The sequence below is a fragment of the Caretta caretta genome, chromosome 1 (assembly GCF_965140235.1).
Source record: "Caretta caretta isolate rCarCar2 chromosome 1, rCarCar1.hap1, whole genome shotgun sequence".
NCBI classification, from domain to species: Eukaryota; Metazoa; Chordata; order Testudines; family Cheloniidae; genus Caretta; species Caretta caretta.
In genome coordinates, this window is record NC_134206.1 from 286,576,570 (window position 1) to 286,599,224 (window position 22,655).

Consider the following 22,655-nt stretch of genomic DNA (forward strand, 5'->3'; position numbering starts at 1 on the left):
GTATCCCATCATGTGTGGCAGTTTCCTCTCTACTGTCCTAATAAGTTTTTATCATTGGAGGTGCTTGGGCCTTTCCTTTTGTCCAAGTATCTAGAATCACGCTCTCTAGCCTTTATCAAGTTGGCTCATTATGGGTTTCTCATCTGAGCCTGTCAAATTTTGTTTGGCAGAGGAGTAGATTTTGAGTCATATTTACTTCAAACTCTTCTTGCAACTCCCAGTTTCACTATTTATAGGTGTTTGTGGAAGCAAGATCTCTATAAGAAACAACTTCACTTATTCATTGTGTTGTACATTTTTACTGTGCTCATCCCTAGCAAAAAAAATTTCAGAGGAGCTTGCTTTCATTGATCAGTGGAGTTTTTTGAAGGCTGCAGCAGTCCCACAGGCCTATGGGAATTTTAGTTCATTGAATTAATTGTTTCATAATGAAAGAGACAGCTGCCCAGCTTTTAACCCTCTCTTAAAACTCAGAATGAATGAGAATCCTCCAAAATTGAGGTAACGTGCCAGCTCCACCTACAGGCAGACATACTTCAGGCAGACACTATGCAAGCCCACCGAAAGAGCAGTTACAAGGCAACTCAGTCCTTATCTTCAACAGCCCCATTTTTCTTGTTCTGGTTATCTCCTTAGCTGATACAATGGGCAATTGTCCTGAATTAGGTGCCTCCTGTTCAGTCTGGACAAAAGAGCTAGGATGAAGCCAACAAATTCAAATAATATTGATCTTCAATGAGGAAAAGCAAATGGACTAACCCAACGGACCACTTAGTTTACCCTTACTAAGAGATTTCTGAATGTTCATTTTTTAATATGCATACATACAGTATTTTGTATATACATGTATATAACACACATATATAGACAAATAGTCTGCTTTAAAAAGACTGACTACATCACTGGCCTCATTTATTGTTCAGTGAAGAGTAAATCATTTACATTTATAACAACAAGCTTGAAATTAATTTATGAAACCTCATCACATTCAAATTCCTCCAGTTTCAGAAGCAATTCATTGCAGAAGTTTTCTGTACACAGACCAGCAAAAACAGGATAAATTGCTTGGTTTCCACTATGCTCTACTATCAAAATGTTAAAATAAATATTACAAAGGAAGAGAGAAAGGGGACACCAATTTTCACCTCTGGAGACTTCAAGGTTTAAATGCAGCTTCAAGTAAGAGACAACAGGAAAGAGTTTAATGGTGTCACTTAGTCTCTAATGGCCATGCCCTTAACTAGACAGATTTCTTGACAAACCTGGGGAAAAGGGGAGGCAATATCTGTATGCACTATTCCTGCTTTGGAATACTAACAGTTAACACTTTCCATCCAAAATAGAGAGAGAGAGTGAGAGTGTAAAAATAAAAGTAAAATTAGGTCAGAAAACTGGAAACATGAAGCTAACCACAGTGCTCCAAGCAGTAAAATAGTCTGTTTTAGTGGTTTGTATTTTTACGGTGCTTTGTGTGTTAGCCACTTGCTTTCTACACTGCTTCTCTCTTTGCGGAAAATGTATTGGTTTCCTCCCTCCCCAGAACTTCTTAAAGAGAAAATCCACTCTGAAAAATTACTGTAAAAAATGACCTTGTGGGCCTCTTTTGATATTTATTTTCTCTCAAGGATTCATAACACAAATATGCTCAGCTTACAGATAAAGAGGCTTTTTCTAGCAGCCAGAGCTTCAAATATCACCTGAGAGCTGAGAGTTAAGCTGAGTTCTTGCCTTCTCATGCAGCACCACCACTAATAAAGGTTCAACAGAGAAACCACTGAATGCATCCGATGAAGTGAGCTGTAGCTCACGAAAGCTTATGCTCAAATAAATTTGTTACTCTAAGGTGCCACAAGTACTCCTTTTCTTTTTGCAAATACAGATTAATACGGCTGCTACTCCGACACCTGTCATTTTCACACTGACACCTATAAAACATAAGTCTTTAAAATATGCTCTCAGTCACACCAGTGCAGTGTCACTGACTTTAATGGGCATGCACGGGTGAGTAACTAACTGGAACTTAGTGAGCGATTCCGTTTATGTACAAGGAATAGAATCCTACTCACATTCTCTCAGTTGTGTTCGTGCTGCAGGATGAATGGGAGTTAAAAAAAAAATCAAACTTATTTTTGCCTGTAATACACACACAGAGTAGATCTGCTGAGTAAGAAGGTGCCATTTTTACACAGTTGCTTTTCAGAGCAGAACCTCACTTTAAGTTCATGGAAACACCTATTAGGAAATCACCTGTAATAAACTTCCCCATTTCTGGTCTGAATTCCTGAGTTTTTTTTCTCTCTTCCTAAAGCCATTCTCCTTCTCAGTGATGTCTCAGTTGTTAATCTCATTATCTTTTGAAACAGGTCATGATAATGGGTTACTTGCTTCAGCACGTTACTCTAGGCACATTAGTATGCATGCTCTAGGTCAGTTCATCTGTTTCAGTATTTACTTTGAAGCTGCCTAGCTGGAATCTCATTCTGTTTTCTTAGATCTTTGGCTGATTGTCTGCAGCTCATTTTGTTTTCATATCTCATTTCCATCCCTGGTTAAACATAAAATGTTGTTGTAAAAGTCAATTAATAGCAACTTGGATGCCATTTAATGGATAAAATTAAAGCTGTTCCCTTTGCCCGCCCCCCCGCACATGCTAACTGCTGAGAAGTGGTAAAAGACCCTATTCTTTTCACCTGCCCTCATGTAGACTCCCACATCCTGATCCTACATGTTATTAATGTGTGTGTGAAAGATTTTTCCCTGTATGGGAGATCACAAAGCAAATTTTAGGAGCTGCAGAGTGTGGTATTGGTCTTCTTGTTGCTGTGTCCTCATACTGCTTCCCACCACACCTGTACAGATGCGACTACTCGATCATGGCACTATGGCATGTCACTGGAAGAGCATTCTTGTTCAAGAGCTGGTATCAGAGGAAATGGTTCATATTTTGAGGCTCTCTGCCACAGTCTTAGGTATTGAGGCCAGTGATGTAGCCTCACTTAATGATCAAGTCTCTAGACTGGCCAACTCTAGTGTGGAGTCGATTAAGGCAACACCATATAATCAAGGGGTGATCTGCACTGGGTGATATGCACTCAACTAGTGGGAGCCGGAGCACATCATCTGCAGGTTCGTTCTTTATTCTTGTTTGTCATAACTGAGCCCTTGGTGACAATCTTAGGAGTTTAATGATGGCAAGAAAACTTTGTTGTGACTTCAGTTGACTCAATATTGGTGTTATATCGTACTACCACTTTCCCATTTCTTATTACTGTGATGCTACAAAACAAAAGGAAGACGTCAATGACCAGAACTTGCATCCAAGCCTGGACACCAAGAGTCCTCCTTGAGACTAGTGCTATCTGTTCTCTCCATAAACGTTGAAGGACTGACAGCTTCTAAAGAGGCAATGATTGCTAAATGGTATTGGTGATTCACTAGGCACTCTTCCCCCTCACGTGTCATCTTTCACAAGAGGATTAAAGCCAAAGTCCTGATCTTTTGTGGCCATTAAAATCCCATTACATATCTCACAGGAATGCAGGTGTTATTTCCAGTTGTCTGGCTAAATTCTAACTTGGGCATTTACGTTCTGCCTATTTAAAAGTTCTCTTGTAGGTTCAACTGCATATGGAATTTTTAGATATTGGAAATATTCATGTTTGTTGAGTTATCTGAAGAATGTGGTTTACAAAATTATTTATAGTATTTGTTTTATAAGGATAGAAAATGAAGGGTACAATAAATTAAAACCAAACTATAAAATGTATCAAATCATCTCGTTATTAGACATGCCCTAGGGGGAGTATCAGCTAAACACATTCATTCTAAATTCATTAGTCCATCATATACTATATTATATTGCACACCTTCAAAACAGATCAGAAAGAGGGAGACAGACAGTGGTGCCACTAAGGGCCACATCAGCTCCCATATACAGACAGCTCCCATTTAGGAGAACTTAGAGCTGCACGCACAAACAAAGGAAGACATTTTCCCTAAAAATGTCTTAGTTGCTTTGTTTCCAGAACCTGGAACAGGAATAATCAATGTTAACTAAACGTTGAGATTAGGTGGTACAATATAGAAATATTAGTGTTACAAAGCATCCAGTGACCATATGCTTGTTCCCACTCCTATTAAAGACAATGGAAAAATATCAGTGACTTCAATAGGAGCCATATAAGGCCTTGTAATTGTAATACCACAGTCGTCATCTGAAAACTGAAGAACACATTTTAGAAGCCATTAGACAACTCTTCATTTTAGTAACCAAAGAGAAACATAAGTCAGGGAAAAGATGCAGCGATTGACTCACAGTAGCTAGTTTCTGAACTTCTTCATCAGATGCTCCCAGTGAGGCCAGTCCTATTTCTTGTGAAAACTGGGCAAACTTGGGATCAGCAAGTAGAGGCACATGCCCAAGCAGTTCATGGCACGTATCTCTGACAGGAATTAGAAGGAGAAGAGAATGTTACACATATAGAAATAGCATTAGCTAATATATTATCACTGAGAGCAGTTTGATACAAGCCATTCTATGCACAGTTACTGCCTCTCAAATGTATATGTACCATTAATATTTTACAGTTAAATATTTCTATTGCAGTACCAACACACTCAAATGTATACAACTCTATATAGATGAATGCATTTGCTTTTACAAATAAATTGACTACGTTATTCATTATATTACCATCGCACCTCAGAGCCCCAGTCATGGACCAGGTCCCCATTGTGCTAGGCACTGTACAAACAGAGAAAAGACATCCCCCACCCCAAAGAGCTTAAAATCTAAGTGTCGATTATCCCCACTTGCCCCTTAACCTCACCAATCGTTATATAGTTGTCAGTAAGGGTCTGAGCACTGTGTAACTCAGCTAAGAGGGCAGCAAAGACCTAACTGCCCAAAAGAAAAGAAAATCAAGCCCACTCACTGATACAATTTTCACCATTTCTCCCCAAGTGGAGTGAACCTGGCACTACAAAAATAAAAAAAGTCTCAACTCTCTTGGATTCAAGCTCTCGAGCACTGTGTTTTGTTATCTGAGGTTGAAAAATATGGTTGTGAAATTGTCCTGTTTCTGTTTGTATCCTCTTGCTGGGCACAAGTGATTGAACATCCCCCCCCCCCCCCCCCCCCCCGAGATCCCCTATTGAAGTTTAGACCATAAACATAATGGGCCAGATCTGCAGCCTGCTTTGTGCCACTAGTGGCATAAACCTATCTTAACTGGCCATTTGAGGATTCCCCACAGTTAGGGAATCTTCAGGTGGTACAGAACTGCCATCACAGCTCCCACAGCACCTCCTGTCTCAGCTGCTGAACAGGAGGGCCCTGCACCTAGATGATCCTCAGCTGCTGAAATAGCTTCAGGCTGCTCTGTTTTGTGATGGGAAGTGTACTGGCACTGGGTTGGCTCCAGGATTAGGGGCTTAAAGACACTTTTGCGCCCTTCTTCAGTTTTGCACGGAACACAGTTTAGCCAAAGCAGAGAATCTAGCCCGTTTCAAAAAAGCTTGGTATCTGCTCAGCCATGGATCTTTTGCAGTCCACAACTGGAAGTACAATATTAGTCACCTACAAAACGCAGTCACATGTTCACAAATAAAGAGAGTATGTACAGCATCTAAAAAAGCTCTTATACTGAACATTCTCATAACTGTGTAATTGTTTCCAACAAAATAATGGACCTGGTGTAGTAAAGTTCGATTTAAAATCTAATCTGACATTTCCTTTCCTTTTGTCTCTTTAAAAAGGTTTCTTTTTTTAGTGTAGCTGTAAAGAAATGTTTTAAAGGCAGTGAGAGAACGTCAGGTTTTTATTTTCTATCCAAAACCATCCCATTTGTCTTTTATAAGGTATGTTTTGTGCTGAATGACACAGAATCTGACATTTCAGATAAATCACAAAAAGAAAAAACAACTCTCTATTTAATTTAAAGGCTCCTATTCGTAAGCACTATTCTTCACTCAGAAATATGTGGTGTCTGTCCCTAGGTAGAAAGTAGTTCCTGCTTTCACACAAAATAATGATAACATTTTTGTTACTCTCTCCCCTCCCCCCCGCCGCACCTCCACCCCAAGAGTTCACTGATTCAGTTGCATTTTGTGGCCTGTTATCCCAGATGTCCTCAGTCATAACAGTGTAACGCAGTATTGGCTAGACAAGCTGTATTCACACTGCTCCACTCACTGTTGCTCCTAGTGAGACAATCATAGGTCTCTAGTTACATAATGCTATCCATGTACATGCCTGGCTAGTTATATGATACGAAAGAATTAGGCAATCTCACTTTCCTTATGTCTATTTTATCTGTATACACTTTCCTATGATAACAGGAAAATATGCCAGGGGTATTACAAATATAGTTGCAGCTTTAATCCCCAACATTCATAGCCTGGTCTGAGCATTCACTGCTTGCAAAACCAGACTAGTGATGTCTCCTGGCCAACTGAACAATGTTCCAGAAAAACCTTGCACTGAGTATTGCCTTGAAAAGTTACTTTCTTCTGAGCACTACAGCTATCTCTGCAGAAGAAACTGGCAAATTGGGGAGCTGAACATGAACTAATCTGATTTCTAGATTACCACCGGGTCAGGTGAACTCTATGCAGGGAATATGGATGCACTCAGTCCACAATGACAGCCCACCATTTCTCCTCTACAAATACAAAATACATATGGTATAGCTGACCAAAAGCAGTAGGAGACATTGGAAGAGTCGTTACCCTAATGTAAACATGAGGTAAAGCAGAGATACACAATGAAGAGAATTCCAGGTCTGAGATGCACAGTTACTCATGCTTCCCCAATGGCAGAACATTCACTTCTTTAGCAATCCTAATCTCCCTCTGTTTCCTATGATATCCCAGGTCAGCATGATTAAAGCACCAAAGTCTGACCACCTCATTTCCCAGAAGACAGCTGCAGCATGAACAAGCGAACAATGAGGGATGGAAGAGGTAATGGAATACACAGAAGCAACCATCAGGATCGAGACCTTTACTATTTCTAGAGTCAGGAACAGACTATCAGATCCAGGGGGAGGCCATGAAAACAGCCCAGAGGCACAAATGGACAGACCCAACAGGAATCTCTGAAACTCAATGTCCAGGAGAGAGCGCTTCAGAAGGAAAACAATATCCCACAGTACCTCTTATTGAAAAGAAGGACTTCAGTGCTAAGCTCCCTAGAAGGTCACCCGGCACCCATTTTCCCCCCTCAACTAATGCAAACTGCCTGCAAAGGATGCACCGATGCAAACCAATAGAGGTGATGCAACCATTTGCTGAAGCATTGTGTCCCAAAGTAAGTGCTGAACTAATTCCATCTAGGGGTCAAAGTGCTGTGCCTTAAAGAAGGCTCCAAATCATCATAATCTCTCAAAGGTGCCAGTGAAGCAGAGCCCAAAAGCAATGCCTGCTCATTCTGAAGCTGTGAGGTACCAATCCTTGGCAGGGGGGCTGTGGTCATAGGCGCCGACTCCAGGGCTGGAGCACCCACAGGGAAAAAAATTAGCTCTCCTCCCCGCTGCCCCACCTCCTCCTCCCCCCCAAGCGCGCTGCATCCCTGCTCCTCCATCTACCTTCCCATCCGGCCGCCAAACAGCTGTTTGGGGTGGGGGGAGGAGCACGAACATGGCGCAACTCAGGGGAGGAAGCAGGGCCAGGGCAGAGACTTGGGGAAGGAGTTGGAATATTGGCAAGGAGGAGGTAGAGTTGGGGCAGGAACTTTGGGGAAAGGATTGGAATGGGGGTGGGAAGAGGCGGGGCCTCATGGAAGGGGTGGAGTGGGGGCAGGGGCAGGGCCAGGGCCGGAAGGGGGGTCAAGCACCCACATGAAAGAGGGGAAGTCGGTGTCTATAGCTGTGGCCATGCTGAGGCATCAAAATATAGGGTGAGCAGAATCCCATTTTTAACGGGACAGTCCCGTATTTAAGCCCTCCTGCAGGTGTGTCAACGTTTTCTTAAAAACGGGCAAATTGTCTCGTATTTTCTGTTCCCACCCCATCAGTACTGGTGGGTCCTGCTGCTGGCTGGATCCCTGCTCTCCAGCCAGAAGTGTGTGTGTGTGGGGGGGGTCCAATAGCTGACAATGGGGGGGAGGTGCAAGGCTGGTGGAGGGGCAAAGATTCAGAGCGCAGGGCCAGCCGCTCCCCCTGCTGGTCCTTTAGCACAGCCCATGCTGCGTGCTGGCTCTTGGCTAGCAGGGCCCTGCCCCCCGTCCCGTTTCCAGCTGGCACAGGCTGCATGCTGTGGTAGTTGGTGAGTGGTGGCCAGTTACGTGTCAGCTCTCCTGACGTGCTCCCCCTCTTGCTTTCCTCTCCCTGCTTTGCCTCTTCACACACACACACACCCCGCCAGCCCCACTGCTCCTCCACATCCCCCCACAGCGGGGCGCATCCCACTTCCAGCGCTGTGCAGTGAACCAGCCCTTGGTCAGAATGCTCAGCTCACTAGCAGCCCGGCCGGCCCGCTCCTTCCCCCCACTGCCTCTGGCTGGGCTGGCACCCCAGGAAACCCCAAGACCCTCTGGCCCGGGGCGCTGGCAAGGAGGAGCTGAGTCCTGCATGGGTCAAAGCTCCACACAGCACTGGCCCAGAGAAGCCTCTTCACCCCTCAGCTAAGCTCTGGAGTCATGGGGGAGGGGAAACTATTTCCGGCCTGTTCACACTGCGAACCTGCAGGCTCCACAGCAGCCCCCTAGGTAAGGGCTTCGTGCCCTCTTCACCCCCCCACACACACCCTCTTCACCCCCCCCACAGTCCTGCCCCCTGAGAGCGTGGGGCTGCTCTGGCCCCTAGGCACCCTCCTCTGCTGAGCCACCTTTCTCGTGGGGTTCATTGAAGCCCCTGCAGTGAGGTTCCCTGGGCTCTGGTGCACAATGCATCCTAAGGGATTAACCCCTTCCTGCCCACACTGTAGCCAAGGGACAGGAGACAGCTGGGTTACGTCGGTGGCCAGCAGCAGCCTGGAGGTGTTAGCTGCCTTTTGACAGTGTGCGGGCAGGAAGGGACAAGCTGCTTCCAGCCACACAGGAGTGGTGGGGAAAGAGATGAGCTCTGCAAAGACACAGGCCAGGTCATCCCTTCCCCCTCCTCCTCCCCTGTGGCTGGAAGCAGCTCCCTTCCCTTCCCTCCCCTCCCACACAGTGCCGAAAGGCTGCTGCTGGCCACATTCTGATGTGAATCCTGGCAGAAATCTGGGGAGGGGGGCATGTGACCGTATGTGCCCCCCCTCCACGTGTTGCCTCGAGAAGACATGGTGCCAGGTACCAGGAGAGGTGGGTCTATCCCGGGGGCCCAGCCAGGCACGGAGGATGGACAGCGCCAGATAGGGAGAGTCAGGTTGATTGGTCACCACCCGTGTGAGAGAGGGGTATGGGTGTGCATGTGTCACCTCTCCCTATGTGAATCCTAAAGCCTTAAAGATAAGAAGGTAAATAAAAAGAATCCAACTACACAGTATTTCTTTTTAAGAGAGGCTCAGTCAACTTGATGTTAATTTAAATGTTTGTACGATTGATTGCCATTGAACTCACTTGAATACGAGTGATTTTACCAGGTGTCCCGTATTCAGCATAGGGAAATACGGCCACCCTATCAAAATGCCAAGCCAAAATAGTTGAACAGCTTAAGCACCCGGAGCTCTCTAAAGCCCCAAAGTACTAACTCTTAATAGAGATGTTGGGGTTATTTTGAAGTGCTGATGTGTCCCGACATAGGCACTGAAGTGCCAAGACTCCGTAGACGCATGAGGGCCATTCTGAGCATACAGAGCTGTGCTGAGCTCCACTTCATGGTGGTGACAGGCTGAGGCTATTATGGAAGAAGATCTTAATGTGCTGAGGGCCAGGGCATCAACCGTGGGGCTAGCATCCCAATGCAATGTGAGACACTGAGTTACTGCCACATCAAGGACCTACTAAGGCCTTTTTTGCCCAGAGATAACTATGCACAGAGGCCTCATGTGCTGATGGCCTGAGGCATTAATTTGTCAAGGTTATAAGGCTTCAGAATAATGACGACTCACCTAGGGCCTCTCTAAGGTACTGGGGAAGGACACCACCAGAGTTACCAAGGGCCTGACAGACACAAAAGCTCTGATGCCTCAAGTCTCTAAAGTATCAAAGGCCTACAGAGACCTCGTCTGATGAGCCAAGGGCTGCTCCATTTCAGTGATGCATTGAGACACAGATGAACTGATTCATGAGGGTTCTGAAGGCTGACCAGAGATCCTAATACATTGAGGGCTATGCCATGCCATGCCAAGCCAAGATCCATACTGAAGGTCTGTGGACTGTACCAAAGACCCAAGGCCTGTGAGGAGCAGAAGCCCATAGTGATACTGTTGTGCCAAGGGGTCACTGATGTCAGAAAACAGCACAAGTCTAGCCCTGTCCCCAACATACCAGTCTAGCTCGGCCAGCCAGTGCAGAACCTTGACCCCTTTCCAGCCCTCTCCACCCACACTGGAGAAGCTAATACTGTTGTCTATACTACAAGAGAATACAAAGACTAGCCCTGCACAAGGACTAGCCATGCACATGGCAACAGGTCTGATGAGAGGCTGTTTGCACCCTTTACATCCTTGCAAACCCACAAAAGGGTAGACATAATCTTGCCCTATCCAATTTGCTACATTAGCAACCACCCTACTTTTGGCTTATATATTTCTCTGTGGGAAAAAAAATTTTTTTTTTTACATGTGCTGTTACAGAGAGTTGCCTTTAAAAAAAACAAAACAAAACAGTACCCTGCAAGCAGAACCATATACCGATGTTTGGAATTGTCATAACAGTCTCATAGATTTCCCAGCAAGTCTGGTCCTTTAGAGATAGTCTAAACAATATAACTCTTTTCTTAACTACCAGACTCAATTCTTTTGTTTTGTGCTATTTGAAAAATATTTAAGTGGCTTTAATTTATTCATACACATTGAGAGGAAAAGATTTCAGTAATAGTTTTCACTGTGAAAGATTTTTGTAGGAGCAAATTGGCCAGCAGAGGAAATCCATATAGTTCTATGAAGGTAGTAGAAATATCATAAAACCAGGAAAGAAAATGTTTTAAAATGCAGATAGTGATGATAAAAATCAAAAATCAAGCAAAGAGAATTCCCTAATTTCCATCTGGCTCTACAGTGTGGGTGGGAAGCCTGATCATGAAACCTTATGCTCAAATAAATTTGTTAGTCTCTAAGGTGCCACAAGTCCTCCTTTTCTTTTTTTAAAATCAATAGGAGTCATTTCATCAGGTTGATTGTATTCATATGCAACATTCACAGCCTCAGACACCTGCAACCAACCGCAATATGTTTCCATGCATCAAATGAGAGAGAGCAGGGCACTGCAATTATTGTACTGCAAAAGGGTGAATATTAAGGGTGAAATCCTCTCCCCATTGGAGTCAATAGGAGTTTTGTCATTGACTTTAATGGAGCCAGAATTTCATCCTCAGTTACTGAGAGTATCTGCTGTATGCAAAATCTTATGAAAAATCAGACAACGTTAACAAGGTATTTATCATTTTTTGCTCTTCATTTTTCTGAAATTTTATTATTTTAGAACAAAGATCTGCATAAAAAGAATAAAGTTCCTTTTTATAATTAGCTTCTTATCAGTGTTTCAAATGCTAGTACTGTACCTATATAATTTATATAGGTCTAATGCTTGGAGTCATCAAGGCAATAAGGATTTCCCATTAAATTCAGAAACAAAAGTAATAATTTTAATTTCACTAGAATTACTACAGTGACTCTTAGGACACCATGAATGGGCAGTTTTTCATAAGAATTTCTGTTATTATTAGGGTTGCCAACTTTGTAATATTTAAAAACCGGACACTCGAGCAGGAATGCCAAAACCTCCTCTTCCCCCTGAGGACCCGCCCCTGCCCTGTCTCTTCCTGTCCAGGTCTCACCCACTGACCTCCCTCTTTTCCTGAGGCCCCGCTCCTGCCCTACCCCCTGAGGACCCACCCCCCGTTTGCTCCTCTTTCCCCCCTTCCTCCATCACTCACTGCTTTCCCCCTCCTCCCTGCATGGGTTGGGAGGGACTCGCCTGCAGAGCTGGGGCTGGGAGCTGCAGTTGCCCGATGCAGGTAGGGGGCTGCCCCGTCTGAGACAGGGCTGGCACGAGTGATGACCTGGTGCCTCCCCACCTCTCCCGCTGGCAGTAACCGACTTTGGGTGTCCGGTCAGTTGATCTGGTCCCCTTTTTGACCAGACTTTCCATCTGGCCACCCTAGTTATTACATATTACGACCTAATTTCTAAGACTTGCTACACAGTTCGGAGCCTGTATCAAACTAAGCATTGATACCATAAATATAGTAGCCAAAGGGACAGCTCATGTGAGCAAAGTTACACACATGCTTAAAGTGTTTGCTGTCTCAAGGCCTTTGCACTTACTGGGATAATCTCCATAAATCTCCTTGCACTGGCTAAGAATATACTCCAATTGTTTTTACTTCATAAATATCATCCCTCCTCTGCTGAGTGTTAGCAGATTTTGGGGCTTGGCAGGTTGTCTCCCCATTGGAAAGATCAGTGTAGCAGAGCCGAATATTTTCTTAGAGCAGTTTATTTATTTATGCTATGGGTTCGTCTACACTACCCTGCAGTTTGGACTATGGGGGGCGTGAATAGCAGTGTGCACCAAACTGATGCACTGTAACTCCCCTGGTACGCATGCTGAAGGTGAAAACTGAAAGGTTCCTAGTTCTCATTAACGTAGTCTTCTTCACACAGGATTACATTCATGCAGAGTAGGAACCTTTCAGTTCACACCCACAGTAGGTATATGGGGGAGTTACAGCAGAGCACTTTGGTGCGCCCTGATATTCATGACCCCCCATAGTCTGAACTGCGCAACAGTGTATACATGCCCTATATACACAGAGGTGGTCAAACAGCATGCAATTAATCCCCTTTTTCAGGAATCTCAGCCAAAACACCAGCGCTCAGTTTCTTTGCAGCAGCTCTGCCTCACGAACTGACTCTCCTTTGACGCTTGCCACAGCTTCCCCCAAAAGATAATGCATTACAAAACTAGCAATCCATCATTTCTTCAAATGGTGTACAAAGCTCCCACCATAAGAAAGAGAACTTCTAGCGTGATGTGTAACAGGGCCACCTGGTGATTCCCACCGTGATGGTACATTCAATTATTCTTAGATATAGCTTTTAACTGTAAAATAAATTTTAAAAATGCAGCTAGGTTACTGGATTTATATCTTAAGATGTTTTCCCCGGGCTTCAATGGATCTGCTCTTGTGAGCAAAGTTATGCATGGGCTTAAGTGTTTGCAGGATTAGGGCCGCAGATATTAACTCATTTGTAAAAAGAAAAGGAGGACTTGTGGCACCTTAGGGACTAACCAATTTATTTGAGCATGAGCTTTTGTGAGCTACAGCTCACTTCATCGGATGCATTTATGCTCAAATAAATTGGTTAGTCTCTAAGGTGCCACTAGTACTCCTTTTCTTTTTGCGGATACAGACTAACCCGGCTGCTACTCTGAAACCAATAACTCATTTGTGTAGGCTTTGGCTTTGGTTTTTGTTGCCATATACTTCACAAAAATAAAATACACCAAAATGGTACATGCGGAATAAAGAAAGGCTATCATTTCATGCTAGATATCTGATAATTGGTAAACTGCTCAAACATGGCCCTTATGGTTTATGCAGTCAGCAGTGTCTCTTGATGGAATTACTATTCTATTATTTACTTGCATAGAACATGAAACATTCAATACCAAAAAAAAAAAAAAAAAAAATCTCCTAGAGGAGCTATTTGGAATTTTTTAAAGGATATTAAGAGTTTTCAGTTTTCATCTAAAACCCAAACATTTCAATTTGAAAATGCTGGTGTGGGGCCTCATTGGAGTCATAGTTTGAGAGCCGGCAACGGCCGGGTATGGGCCCAACGCTCCAGCGCCATCCATTTTCAGGGCTAGTTGATTCGGCAGGTGAGTTGTTACACACTCCTTAGCAGATTCCAACTTCCGTGGCCACTGTCCTGCATCTGAAGAAGTGGTGTTTTACCCATGAAAGCTTATGCCCAAATAAATCTGTTCGTCTTTAAGGTTCCACCAGACTCCTTGTTATAGTTTGAGAGCGTCACACTCAAGTTCTCTTCTATGGCCCAGGTTCCCTGATCAGATTACATCTCCCATATTGCTCCACAGTCCCCTCTCCTGGTGAGGGGAGGCAGTGTGTCATGGAATACCATGCCTGAGGTGTATGAGAAATGAAGTCAGGTTGGGGAGTCCAGCCCATAGAGTAGAACAGGGACATGAGATACCCAAACTACTACTCCCAGGAGGCACCATGGTGGTATATCTACATTAAAAGATTTCAGTTTTTGGCCAAACACTGGGGGGAGGTGGGGTGGGAATTGGTTTTCATGCATCTGGTTTGTAGACCAAAAAAGCCTGACATTTTCTGCAGATGCTTTGACGAAAAAATGTATTTAGTTGAAAACCCAAATTTATTACACAGCTGAGACAGGAAAAAATTCAACCAGCCCTACAAACAACAGATGCCAAATCCTCAGACCTACCACAAAGCCCACGTTAAAAAAAACCCCCAACTTTGGGTGAAATTCTCACTCCCCTTATGTCAGTCAGAGTTCTGCCATTGACTCCACCAGAGAAAAGATTTCATGCTTTGTGCAAAGGTTCTCCACTGGAGTCTAGGAAAAGAAGTGGATTGTTGAAAGGGCTGAATCAACATAAAAAATTTAGAAAATTAAGTTATAGTTATAGTTGATTTTAATAACAAATTAATAGGACAAGGTACACTTACGGTTCTGGTGTGTAGAGAGGGTCAGAGCCATGCCGTACATATTGAGTGCAGTGAAAAACTCTATAGGCTAATCCTGCTAAAAAATCTCGAGGAGATAGATATCCAGCAACTGGTCTCACCGTGAAGCCAGACCTTTCTAAAGTGGAAGAGACAGTGAAAAGACGAAATTGGATACATCAACACCTGAGAGCAAGCAAGGATTTGTAGTTATTTATTCTGTCCGAAACAAGACACTGAAAACCTTGGCCAAAAATGCTATGCTATTTGCACCCATCTTGCACTGCTAAAATACCCTTAATTAAAACAGCTTGAAGTAATTCATGGCTTAAGAACTTTTACTAGAAAAGAAGTCAAGTCTACAGTGAGTAATAACATCATGAAATATCTGTTTTTATGTATGGCACCAAACAAGAACAATATAAAAGTTTCCAATTCTGAATTCTGTGAAATATGATGTAAATCACCTTTACTGAAATTAAACTATATAAAAAAAGCATACATTTAAAGTACTATCTTATAAATTATTTAAACATGTGGTGACATGAATATATCAGATGCTCATTTTTACATTTAATAATGCATTCCTTTGTCAGATTAGTCCTACAGGGGAGTTATTTCAAACTCACAGTGACTTTGAACAGGCCAGTTCTTTCCCAAGTTCTCTCTCTACTCATTAGTGGCTGTTTTCAAGGTGTTTACGGGAAAATATTCCAAGTTCAGTTTCCACAAAAATTGTGGCTGCTTTGACTGGTCTGAAAGTGTATTTCTGTAGCTCTGTTGCTGTTTTTAGCTTCTCATTAAGAAAAAAAGAATCATGATTCACCATTCCCTCAGACCAAGAGAACAATATATTCGTGACTTAGGAAGATATGACCAAACTCAAAAAGCGATGAGCCAATTGTTGCTGAATGCTGGTGACCATAAACAAGAGGTAAGCATGTAGCAGGGAAGAAGGAAATGGGTACAGTTATTCTTTCATACCAAACAGTGTATTTATTTTAAGTTAAAATTCTTCCATATACATTTAGGACACCACTCTTCCTTACCTTTTTTGGACGGCACTTATAGCACAAAAGATTTTTGTTTTATAAATATTTGTAGGATATTATACACTTGAGCTCCCAGGATTGCTGCAAGAGACAGCAGTATGTTCCTGCCCCTGAAGTTCTCAAGATATCTTTGAGGGGAATGGACAATGAAAGAATTAGAACTGACAGACTGCTCTGAACCTTGAGGGCAAGCCACTAGAGGGCTCAACATCTGCATCTTCTCCTTTCATACAAGGCATGTTTTCATCAGAGATGGGGAAGAAGGGCTTTTTCAAAAGCAAATAATCATTTAGGCCTTGATCATTCAAGGAAATTCCCTGAAGGAGAACCTCTGCACCTTTATGGGGCCCTGTTCACGTGGAGCTCATTGCAGCGCTGGGACCTTGATAAGTGTATATAAAATGGGTCTGTCACTCCAAAACCAGAACTTCAAAATTGTACTGGAATCCTGCAAAGTTCATTTGGGAATATTCGAACACATCTGGATAAATGCATTCCCACCATCTGCAACCCTTGGCATAGATACAGATATTGTAATGAACGAGGATGCCTGAAGTCATCTTTAAATTCTACTATCTCAACATTTCATTCTTCCTCCCCACTAGGAGGAGCTACATGAGAAGCAGCGTTCCTTCAGTGTGTTCATTACAACAGCACAGCTATCTGTGCTCGCCACCCGTGTCACACCACAAGACCTTCCTCTACCTCCAATATAATTTTATCTGATGTGTAGCGTGCAAACTGATTTAGGCGTGCTACCTAGCCACCTTTCTGAACTTCCTACATTCCTATTAAAACAACTATCACTCACCCCAACAATTTCTCTCCTGTGGAAAACATTGCAATGAGTGCGTGAGTGTTGACTAATGGCCTGATCTAAAATCACGGACATCAATGAAATTTGGACCAGGTCCTAAGAAAAGACAACATTTTTCCATGACATCATGGCTATTCAAAAATCAAACATCAAATTCATGAACCTTACCTTTAAGAAAAATAGAAACATCTTCCAGCTGGGGTACATTATCCTCTCTATAACCACAGTACTTGGTCAGCAAAGGGAAGTTTTTTAAATATTCACGACAAGCATGAGTGGGATAGAGTTTTGTGAGTTCCCTGAATACTGTCCCCCAAGTTTTAATTTCTTCAGCTGTGTACTCCACCCTGGGAATGGGTTGACCACTAAAAAGAAGGAGAAATATTCTTAAACACATAACCGTTGCTAGACTGATTTTAGACAGTAAATTCTTCGGAGCAGGAACATCACTTCCATGTATCTTTTATTTCTACATCAGTAAATAACTGTGCGCATTAATGGTCCTATCTAAATAATAAAAACCTGAAATCAAACCTTCTGTTAAAACAAATACAAATATTATTGGGATGTTTCCTGACATTGCTTTTGTTCTATATTAATAATAAATACATTGTGGTATCAGGAAGGACTCCTTGCACCACATAAACCGTGTATTTCTGAACGTGAGGCCACTTATCCTTTCATACTGGCTGCATGAATATCATGATTCAGTCCCTTTGTTTTCTCTCTCTCAAGCAATTTCTGATCCATGACAGAAATTGTATCTGTCACCCTAGACTACTTTCCATAGTGGCCCCTTGTGAGGAATTTGCCAAGTGCTCACTTAAAGTCCAAACAATTAAATCTACCAATTCTCCTTTATCCACTCTTTTGTTGAGGTCCCCAAAGAATTTTAATAGATTGGAGAGGCACACATCTCCTTAAAGAAGCTGTGTCAATTTGTCTGTATCGTATTGGACCACACCTTCAGAATTAGCCGTCTGGCATCCAGCTCAATTTAGGATGGAGGGCACCACTAAAATGCCTGTAAGCCACCTTAATGCCCCACTCATCCTCAGGCTGCCAGTCTGATCCTGAAGAGCATAACAGCTGTTCCAAGTTGCGTCAGCTGCAATGGACCTGTGGGGCTGTTCTATGAGCCAAGGATCACCAGAGCACAATGCTCTAGCCATGTCCCTTTTTCTGCAGCCACGCTCTGTGCTAGGGAAGCATTAGGTAGAGGTTGGCACAGATCCAGCAACATCACTAGAAAATTCCCTGCAAAAAGGGAAGCCTCATCTGGCCATGTAAGCTGGCTTCATATTGGCTTTGTGTCACTGAAGAGGTGCAAAAAAGCCAAGAAATTGGGGCATTTTAAACTTGGGTGTTTTGTAATTTATTTGTTGTCCCAACTAATTCATTAGACCCTGGCTTAATGTTCATTCACCTTTAAATTCCCTATCAGAAGGAGCATCCTGTCCATGTGAGTTTGTTCTACCTGTTCCTCCCTCTTTCCATCTCATCATGACACCAATTTCCTCAGCTGGAGGATCAGTGAAGCCAGTTCTGGGTTGAGCCTGCTCTCTCATGTCTATACATGCCACATCTACAAATAATTCCATCTCACTGCGATCTTCCACTCAGCATCTCTGTCCACAGGCCCTGAGGCCCACGAGCTGCTTGCATCACAAGGAAAGTGGCGGTGGTGCATGATGAATTTGCAATCTGTGCAATGAACAGGGTAGCCCCAAACCTGAATGATGTGTTGCTGAACTTTTAGTACCCTTAGTTACAGTGGAGGCTTTACTCAGGGCCGGCTCTAGGATTCTTGCCGCCCCAAGCCAAAAAAATTTTGGCCGCCCCCAGCTCCGCCCCTTCCCCAAATCCCCAGCCCTGCCTCCTCCCCCAGGCGTGCCACATTCCCCACCCCTTTGCTTCCTGGAGCTCCCCCTCCCCTGCAACCCCCAGCCCTAGCTCACCTCCGCTCCACCTGCTCCCCTGAACATGCCGCCGCTCCGCTTCTCCTCCCTCCCTCCCAGGCTTGCTGCTTCGCGGGGGGAGAAGCAGAGCAGCGGTGGCGTGCTCAGGGGAGCAGGCGGAGGCGAGCTGGGGGGCCGGGGGCACCTTTCTAGGGGCGGCATGGCCGGCACCGGAACGCCGCCCCTAGAACTGTGCCACCCCAAGCACCTGCTCGTTTTGCTGGTGCCCAGAGCCGGCCCTGGCTTTCCTCCAACTGATGACTAAGGGTGACCAAGATTTTATCCATCTCTAAGTTAAAAGCTAAGGGTTTTTCCTGGCTAGCCACCCAAATAAACACATAGGATCTCGGATGGGGTTGTACTTGGGCGGGGTTAGCCTATGCCACTGCCTGGGCCACCACAGTCACACTGCTATTTGTAAACAGACTAGCTTGGGCGGAGGTCGCGTGTGTATGTCTACCCAAGCTGGGAATTACATCTCCCAGCCGCAGTACAAATGTACCCCACCCAGATGGCTAGGTCAGACCAACCTGGAGCATTTGGTAGATTCGTATCTATGTAAAAAACACGAGTAGGCAACAGTGAACAAGAGAGTGTAAGCAGGAGAGAGAAAATGTATTCTGTAAGTAATCACAAGATACAAATGCCCTCCCTCCTCCCCCACTGTATAGTTATTAGCTTTATAGAAAAACATTGTAGCTTTTTACAGGCTGTTTTAAAGGGGTTTTTTTTCCCCTCTGTCAAGTTGGTTTTTTTCTACTCTTTTTTTTTTTGTTTAAATAATCAAAGTAGATACAAACAAGAAAAATGAAAATCTAAAAAGGGATGCATAAAGTTGAAAAGAACAAGAAATTAATATGTGCCTTCCCCTATGTGCTAGGACTTAGGCCTATTACAAATAAAATTAGAATGTGACTGAAATTCGTTTGACTTGCAAGCATGTGTGACAAGAAAATTACAACACAGCAGGTATTTGTAGGTAGCGCAGAAAAATTACTAACTCCTGGGGATGGTAATGAATTCAAAATATAGGCTTGATTTGGCAAGACAAAATTAAAAGTATGTAACTGTTGTATTTGTATGTGAAGGAACAGATACCATTAACTCCAGAGAAATTCACTACATCAATCAGAGTAGTGTTAGCAAGACTAATAAGGGTACTCTGCAATCTCCAGAATAAGAAAAGCAGAGAACAAAACAGCATATGACAAAAAGGAAAACTTAGATAGCAACAGGGAGAGTTTGGCTAACTTTAGTTTTCCTATTACCAAGCCAAATCCTGAAGTGCTAATTCACTCTTTACTTATTTGAAGTCAATGAGACTAACGAATGAGCAAAAAGAGAGTTAGCACTTAACTACATGGCTACACTTGCAGATGTAAAAGCGCTTTGAGTTAAACCAGCCTTCAGAGAGCGCAATAGAGAAAGCGCTGCAGTCTGTCCACACTGACAGCTTCAAGCACACTGGTGTGGCCACATTTGCGGCACTTGCAGCGGTGCATTGTGGGCAGCTATCCCAGCATGCAAGTGACTGCAACATGCTTTTCAAATGGGGTGGAGTGTGACAGGGAGTGTGTTGTGTGTATGTGGGGGACGAAGAGCATGTCAGCATGCTGTCTTGTAAGTTCAGACAGCAGCAGACCCCTCTCCAATGCCCCTCCCCGCCTCTATCTCTCTCTCTCTCTTTCTCACATGGCATTCCACACTAATGGTTGCTTTGTCTCGGAGCAGAGAAGCAGCCGGCTGTCAGAAACGGCGCTTTCAAAGGGCATATCCTCATTCCTGCAGCAATTCAAAAACAATGACAAGAGTGGCCACTTGACTTAAGGGGATTATGGGACGTTTCCGGAGGCTGATCAGAGCACAGTAATGCAACACCTCGTTCACACTGACACCTGGGCGTTTCAGCCAAGATGCAGCAAGCATTAATCTTCTCGCTGAGGTGGAGTACCAAGCCGTGAAGTCAGAGCGCTCTACGTGCCTTGCCAATGTGGACGGGTAGTGAGCTAGGGTGCCCGGGTCTGCTTTAATCTGCTCTAACTCGCAAGTGTAGCCAAGCCCTTGGAGGTACATCTGAAATACTATTAGCAGTGTGGAGACGAATGAGGGGTAGAAAGTCAAAAGGGGTCTGGGCACCTGACTACACTAGGGCCCTTTTGAAAAAACCCATCCTTAATTTACTGTTGAGCCTGCACACAAAGTCAAGGACCATTCTCAAAACAGCTGATGTACACAGGAGATCAGACTGTCCCATAATTAAGAGACGGTCTTGTCACCCAGCCACACCCCATTGAGGATTGCACGTACCAGTTACTCTGCATTTGGGGACCCACATACACACACACACCCTCCAAAAAAAAACCACCCAAAAACCCAACAATTTTGTGACAATAATGACATGAAAAAGTAACACTAAGAAAATAGCTAATGGATTTTTATCTTCTTTTAATATGACTTAGCATCTGGAAACAAGGGAGAGAGCCAGCACCATGCAACTAGCCAGCACCAATCATACCATGAATTGCAATTTGTGAATCACTACAGAAGATATTAGCTCGTGATTTAAATATTAATCAGACCATGGTCACTTGATCTTAACAGCTCAGAGGCATTTTATTTATTGATGAGTTTTTCATGTTGGTGGGGAACAAGTTATGAAATATCTCACTTACTCAACTGCCCAGATAGCAATAAAATATTTGCAGAGTAACATACCTGATACAGAAAAAGCATGAGCCAAATATCTGGCACCCCAGGAAATTCCCCAAAAGGACTGCTTAAGATTAGGACTAAAATGGTCTCATTAGCTTCCAATACCAGAGAATGGGGAGTGGAAACTCCACCAAAATATGAGGAAGCAAGAGAGAAGTGAAAAGGAATATGCTACATTTTTAACTGATCTGGAACAAAACAGAATGAGGCATATATATAAAACTGTGGGCTAAATCCTGACTGAAGTTAATAGTAAACTCCCATTGACTTCAACAGAAGCAGGCTTGGGCCTTTTTGTATGAGAACCTTTGTGAGCAATGGGAACAGAATCTGGCCCTAGGGAACTTTTGTAAAAAAACAACAACCAGGATTCCACTGGTTATCATCAACTACAGGAGGATTATAAAAGGGCCCAACTCATGTGCACTGGTTGTATATTGGTATAATTCCATCGACTTCACTGTAATTTGCACTGAAGTAACTTTGAGCAGGCTCAAAGTATTCTTTGTCCTGACTACTTGACTTCAACCTGAGAAAACTTTGTACTAAACTACTGTAATTGATGTTTGCATGCACCTGCTAAGTCAGATCTATCATTTTCTGTATATTATAGAGGGGTAAAATAGGTCTTATAGGTCACCATAATAGAGGCTCAACTTAAATGTATACCCCAAATTAAAAAACATAGTAAGAGAACCAAAAAAGAGCTACCGTGGCTAAACAACAAAGTAAAAGAAGCAGTGAGAAGCAAAAAGGCATCCTTTAAAAAGTGTAAGTTAAATCCTAGTGAAGAAAATAGAAAGGATCATAAACACTGGCAAATGAAGTGTAAAAATGCAATTAGGAAGGCCAAAAAAGAATTTGAGGAACAGTTAGCCAAAGACTCAAAAAGTAACAGCAATTTTTTTTTAAGTACATCAGAAGCAGGAAGCCTACTAAACAACCAGCGGGGCCACTGGACAATTGAGATGCTAAAGGAGCACTCAAGGATGATAAGGCCATTGCGAAGAAACTAAATGAATTCTTTGCATCGGTCTTCACGTCTGAGGATGTGAGGAAGATTCCCAAACCTGAGCCATTCTTTTTAGGTGACAGATCTGAGGAACTGTCCCAGATTGAGGTATCATTAGAGGAGGTTTTGGAAAAAATTGATTAAACAAACAGCAATAAGTCACCAGGACCAGATGGTATTCACCCAAGAGTTCTGAAGGAACTCAAATGTGAAATTGCAGAACTACTAACTGTAGTCTGTAACCCATCATTTCAATCAGCTTCTGTACCAGATGACTGGAGGACAACTAATGTGATG

At 43.4% G+C, this 22,655-nt stretch overlaps 1 protein-coding gene across 1 annotated transcript in view; it reads right to left on the reverse strand.

Annotated features, from left to right (window-relative positions):
• TPH2 (tryptophan hydroxylase 2) overlaps window positions 1-22,655 on the reverse strand; it is a 71,377-nt gene that overhangs the window by 29,290 nt on the left and 19,432 nt on the right. Inside the window, exons 6-8 of the mRNA XM_048835754.2 lie at window positions 16,845-17,041; window positions 14,811-14,946; window positions 4,316-4,442 (exon numbers count right to left, since the gene is read on the reverse strand). Coding sequence (XP_048691711.1) covers window positions 4,316-4,442; window positions 14,811-14,946; window positions 16,845-17,041 — 460 coding nt within the window. The remainder of the gene's footprint in view (window positions 1-4,315; window positions 4,443-14,810; window positions 14,947-16,844; window positions 17,042-22,655) is intronic.